Source organism: Microtus oregoni, unplaced genomic scaffold (genome assembly GCF_018167655.1).
Source record: "Microtus oregoni isolate MIOR12 unplaced genomic scaffold, Mior012 000028F_ref0000031, whole genome shotgun sequence".
Classification (NCBI taxonomy): Eukaryota; Metazoa; Chordata; class Mammalia; order Rodentia; family Cricetidae; genus Microtus; species Microtus oregoni.
Window position 1 is genome coordinate 1,134,001 of NW_024543087.1, and position 6,000 is coordinate 1,140,000.

Genomic DNA, 6,000 nt, shown 5'->3' on the forward strand with positions numbered 1-6,000 from the left:
TTTTATTTTTTATTAGAGTTAACAGCCCAGGGGTTGGAGAGATGGCTCAGAGGTTAAGAGCATTGGCTGTCCTTCCAGAGGATCTGGGTTCAATTCCCAGCACCTGATGTGGGATTCCTCTCTCTAGGCTATGAATATGTTTTATTACCATTGGTTAATAAAGAAGCTGTTTTGGCCAATGGCTTAGCAGAGTAAAGCCAGGCAGGAAATACGAACAGAGAGATATAAAGAGATAGTAGGCGGAGTCAAGGGGACACCATGTAGCTGCCGAAGGAGACAGATGCCAGAACCTTACCCGGAAAGCCATAGCCTTGTGGTGATAAACAGAATAATAGAAATGGGTTAATTGAAGATATAAGAGCTAGCTAGAAAGACGCTTAAGCTATTGGGCAAACAATGTTGTAATTAATATAGTTTCTATGTGATTATTCACATTTGGATGGCCGGGAAACAAACGGGCAGTCTCCTTCTACAAGCACCCACATGGCAGCTAACAACTGTCTGTAACTCCAGGTCCAGGGACTCCAACAGCCTCACACAGATGTATGTGCAGGCAAAACACCAATGCACAGAAAATAAAAATAAATTAATTTTTAAAAAAGTTAACAACCAAAACAAGAGGTGGTTTTCCTACCCAGACAGCAGGGCCAGGACCTTCGCCATCAGGAAAGTCATCTCTGTCACTTCATGCTGTCCCCTTCCCAGGCCAGGGGAACCACGGTAAGTTACAGACCTTATACCTCATGCTGATGTTTTGTTCTTGTTCCTGCTTCTTCCTTCAGAAGCATCGGAAATTGCTCTGCCCCAAGGAAGTGGCATTACAGTACACATCAGGCTGGCGAGCCCAGCCCTGCCTGTGAAACCCTGCGACATGATTGTGTCTAGACAGTATGTGACTGAGTTGCTTGTCAAACCTGGAGATAAAAAGTCTTTTACCTTCAGCTGCAAAAATCCAGAGAAGCACTTTATCTTGGAGATCGAGAAGAGTATCGGTGAGTTAGCCATCACGAGCCGCTGCCTCGTCCCTGCCCTTGCTGCTTTTTCACAGGCTGTGCCAGACTCTGGTGCTAGAGAGAGGTCCACTTGAAAGTCTCAGCTCTCCAGCCTGATTCTTATGTGGCCTTTCATAGGCTCATGTGCTTCCCATGGGCTCACAGTTAATCTTCAAGAGAACCCGGACAGACCAGAGTGGAGCTGGTCTGAGCTAGCTCATGAGAAGCAGAGTAGGCCAGGAGCAAGAGGTTGTGGCTTGCTTTCTTTCTTTCTTTCTTTCTTTCTTTCTTGCTTGCTTGCTTTTTGAGGCAGGGTCTTTCATACCCTTAGCTGTCCTGAAGCTCACTCTGTAGACCAGGCTAACCTAAAACTCACAGAGATCCACCTGCCTTTGCCTCCCAAGTGCTGGGAGTAAAGGTGTGCACCACAACACCCAACTTTAATCATTTTCTCTTAACCACTTAGCCACACAGTCTCACAGAGCACAGGAGAGACCCACAAGCCTCAGGTCTGTAGGTCTGTGAGGCTCTGGTTCATGTGCTTGAAAGATCTAAAGCATAAGGATCTCACCATAGGACGTTTTTGATATAAAACACAATATCTGAAGTTAGATATTTAAAAGCCCAGAGGTGTATTTTTCTCACAGTTTTGGAGACTGGCGAGCCCAAGATAAAGGCACAGAAGGTGGTAGCCTTTCCACTTGAGCCTTTTTGTAAAGGTCCTAATGCTATCCACCTGTTGACTTAATTCCCTCTTTTTGGCACCATCTCTTGGTGTTGCCATGCTAGGAACTGGGTTTTTACCTGTGGATCTTAGAGAGTGCACAAACATCCAAACTGCAGCTGAGTGGAAGACTGAATCACCCAGAGGAAAGTGTGATTCCCTAGGCCTTCTGTTCAGTTCATCTCTACTGCCCTTTTTGTTGTTACCATTTTAAGTGCATGTGCTACTTTATAACCAAATAAGCCAATAAAGTGGCCTTAATTTTGAAAAAGGACTAAGGAGCATTTGAGTACATTTAGTCATTCAGTATTAGGATGCCGGAATCATCCGATGGGTAGTGAAAATGCATGCTTACAACTTGTCAAGGTGATGCTAACAAAGTATCAGTTCTAAAAGTAATAGATACAGACCTGGGATTGGGTCCAGGGGTGTGCCGGTCCTCATTTCCTTTCTCAACAAACATCTGGAAGCTTTAGTGGAGTCTGAGATCCTCGTACTCATTCTAGATCAGTTCCACGAAGGTTTGTGAAGGTAGAGTTCTTCTGGGAAGAATAAGCTAAGACTCACTTCCGAGTGACATGTCCCCCTCTGGAGAGGAAGTGTTTGGCTTGCTTGAGTTTTTGCACTGGGCAGAAGGCGGGAGGTTTATAGCCAGGCCTGAACCACTTCCATCTCTGTGGCTAAGACTTTTGGTGACAAAGGACAGTCACATTCATGTGCGACTCTCTCAGTGTTGTGTCTAGCAACAGAGCTGAGCCTAGAGACTGGGCTTCTTGACAAAGTTCTTGATATAGAATCAAACCAGAAACTGTTGAGTAGTCCAGGCTATGGGTAAATCCAGCGCTCCAGGTCTCAGAGCTGTGCCTCGGTAGGGACTCATCCCACAGTGGAGAGAACTAGCTGCTGCCCTGACGCTGGGATGGCTCCGTGGGTAAAGAGGCTTGCTACCAAGTCTGATGACCTGAGTTTGATCCCTGGAACCCACATGGTAAAGGAGAGAATTAATTCCTATAAGTTGTCCTCTGACTTCCATATGTACAACAGCACATACACATGCGCACGCACACACACACACACACACACACACACACACACGTGGGAAGCTTAAGAGCTGCTCCGTGCACACAGTGATGTTTCTATGAGCTCCTAAAATAGCTGTGATCTTTATCGACACCCAGTCTAATTTTAGCAACATTAATCACCATTTTATCTGATCCCGTTTTATTGGTTTGGCTGGGCAGTGCCCTGACGTGAATGCAGGTTGACCACAGACAGCAGAGCTTCAGTGCTGGGCCAGCTGCATCTGCAAGTGGCCAAATACGAGTCATCCAAACTCTAGGGCTGCTTCGCAATAATGAGAGGTTTGATGTGGATGATCTCAGAGGTCTTAGACTGCTCTTGAGTTCTCCTAGGTCTATTTGGAGTTGACAGAGAGGTGTGTGTGTGTGTGTGTGTGTACAGGCACGTCCATGTCCATGCATATGAAAGCCAGAGAGTGATGTCCATTGTCTTCCTCTACTGCCCTCCGCTGTGTTTTTGAGACAGGATCTCTCACTGAACCCGGGAACTCAGCAGTTAGCTAGGTTAGCTGGCCGTCAAGACCCCAGAATCTTCCCACCTCTGCCTCTCAGCTCTGTGACTGCAGGCATGCACTGCCCCACCCTGCTTTTGTATGTGGATAAGAGGTACATGCACCTTGATGTGCAGGCACACAGACCCACGCATACACATGCAGAGGCCAGAACACTGGGTGTCTTTCTCCATTGCTCGTATTGTCTTGAAACAGGGTCTCTCACTGAGCTTTTTTTTTTCCTTTTTTTTTTTTCTCCCCTTCAGTTTTTGAGGCAGGGTTTCTATGTAGCTTTCAAGACTGTCTTAGAACTCACTCTGTACACCAGGCTGGCCTTGAACTCACAGAGATCTGCTTGCCTCTGCCTCCCAGAGTGCTGGGATTAAAGGAGTGCACTACCACCACCACAGGTGGTGTGATTAAAGGCATGTACTACCACCACCTGGCCAATCTCACCGATCTTTTAAAAGGTTGGATCCAGGGAGCTGGAGAGATGGCTCAGAGGTTAAGAACACTGACTGTTCTTCTAGAGGTCCTGAGTTCAATTCACAGCAACCACATGGCGACTCACAACCTTCTATGAGATCTGGTACCCTCTTCTGTCCTACAGGCAATCATACAGTTTAGAACACTGTAAATAATAAATGAATCTTTAAAAAGCTTTTTTTGGCCCCTCAATGCTGGGGTTACAAGAATCGCACTGCCATGCCCAGGTTTTTATGGGGTGTTGGGGATTTGAACTTAGCTCCTCATGCTCACCTTACAAGCACTTTCCCTAACCCCAACAACAGCACTTTCAAACACCCAAGGGGAGCACAAGTAAGGACCCACAGATTCTTATTACTAGAGCAAAGGCCATTGCACCTTCATAACCTCTGTGTACAACACGGAAACCCTGAAGTGCCTTTGCCTGCTTTCTGTATTTCAGTCTTTCATAAATTCTTCTTGATAGGAACCATCGTGTTGTTTTAAAAGGCTTAAATGAAATGTATCAGAGGATGTAATTAGTTATTAGCCTTAAATGACTCCTCTGCCATGTTGATGAAGTCAGCAGAGCCTCGGTGCAGGGAGCTCACTATGCCTTGGATTAGCCAGTCAGGGGAACCGTGTGCTGAATGTGCCCAGTATGCTAATGAGATGTAGAAGGAAAAGGAAGTTTAGAAGGTGGAGCCTAGTAGTGTGCCCTCAAAACCACGAAACTAATATCTAAATAGAGGAAGGAAGGTGTCCGAAGGCGCAGGCTCACTGTAACTCTCTAGAAGGCCAGCAGGGGACAACTGACCAGAAGCCAGGCACTGTGCCTGGGGAACAGTGTTAGGTGTCTTCCGTCCAAAGATGGGTTTGTGTGTGTGTCTGTCTGTCCTGCAAAAGTGACTTAAGGAAGGAAGACTTTATTTTGGGTGTGAGTTCCAAGGGATCCTGTCTGTCATGGTGGAGAAGACTTGACAGCAGGGGGTGGCTGGTCACATTGTATCTCTAGTCAAGAAGCAAAGATGAAGGCTGGTGCTCCTAGCAGAGCAGGGGGTGACTGGTCACATTGTGTCTCTAGTTAAGAAGCAGAGAAAGATGAAGGCCGGTGCTCAGCTCACTTTCTCCTTCTTACTCAGTTCAGGACCCAGGTGATGGTGCTGCCCACATTTGAGGTGGATCTTCTCACCTTTATCTAATCTAGAAAAATTTTTCACAGACATACCCAGAGATTTGTTTCCATGGTGATTAGAGTACCCACCACAAGGGGATGTCCCCAGAGGCAGCCCAGCCAAAGGGTAGCAAAGGGGAGACCAGGAAGAAACCGAGCAATGGGGCCAGGGCTTCTCTGATCCAAAATAGGAGGCGCTGACCAGCAAAAGGTCACCAGTGAGCATTCAGGGTGGTACAACCACCCGGGCACAATCCTAAAGAGTTGAGGAGGAGCAGCGTGTAGCCTTGTATCTGTAATCAAAACTGCTTTTGTGCCTGTATTACAGACTGCATGTCAGGCCCGTGTCCTTTTGGGGAGGTTCGTCTTCAGCCATCCACATCAGAGCTGCCTGCTCTCAACAGAACTTTCATCTGGGACGTCAGAGCTCATAAGAGCATCGGCTTGGAGCTGCAGTTCTCAGCCCCTCGCCTGAGGCAGATTGGCCCAGGCGAGAGCTGTGCAGATGGGGTGACTCACTCCATCAGCGGTCGCATTGACGCCACGGAGGTCAGGATTGGCACCTTCTGCAGTAACGGCACCGTGTCCCGGATCAAGATGCAAGAGGGCGTGAAAATGGCCTTACACCTGCCTTGGAACATACCCAGGAACATCTCAGGCTTCAGTATCGCAAACCGGTCATCTATAAAACGTGAGCATGCGCCTCCTGTCCCTGCTGACCAGATGGACATATACAGGATGCTCCAGAGTTTTCCAGATGCAGTACCAACTATTTATGTATTTATTTGGGACGGGGTTTCTCTGTGTAGCTTTGGCTGTCCTGTGGAACTTGATCTGTGGACCAGGCTGTCTTGAACTCACAGAGATCCACCTGCCCCTGCCTCCCGAGTGCTGGGATTAAAGGTGTGCACCGCCACCACCCTGCAGTTATTTATTTATTTATTAAGACAAGAATCACAAGTAGTGCAGGCTGGCTACAAGTTTACTATGTAGCCCAAAAACATTACAAAAAATAAGATTATAGAAACATTAGCTAAAAATCTTAGAAGCAAAGGTAATAAATACTCAAAGCTAA

At 47.0% G+C, this 6,000-nt stretch overlaps 1 protein-coding gene across 2 annotated transcripts in view; it reads left to right on the forward strand.

Moving 5' to 3' along the window:
* Cdcp1 (CUB domain containing protein 1) overlaps positions 1-6,000 on the forward strand; it is a 41,454-nt gene that overhangs the window by 21,123 nt on the left and 14,331 nt on the right. The window contains exons 2-3 of one of the 2 annotated variants that reach the window (XM_041676736.1): positions 783-992; positions 5,254-5,616. In XM_041676736.1, coding sequence (XP_041532670.1) covers positions 783-992; positions 5,254-5,616 — 573 coding nt within the window. The remainder of the gene's footprint in view (positions 1-782; positions 993-5,253; positions 5,617-6,000) is intronic. The other variant, XM_041676737.1, reaches the window with a different exon arrangement.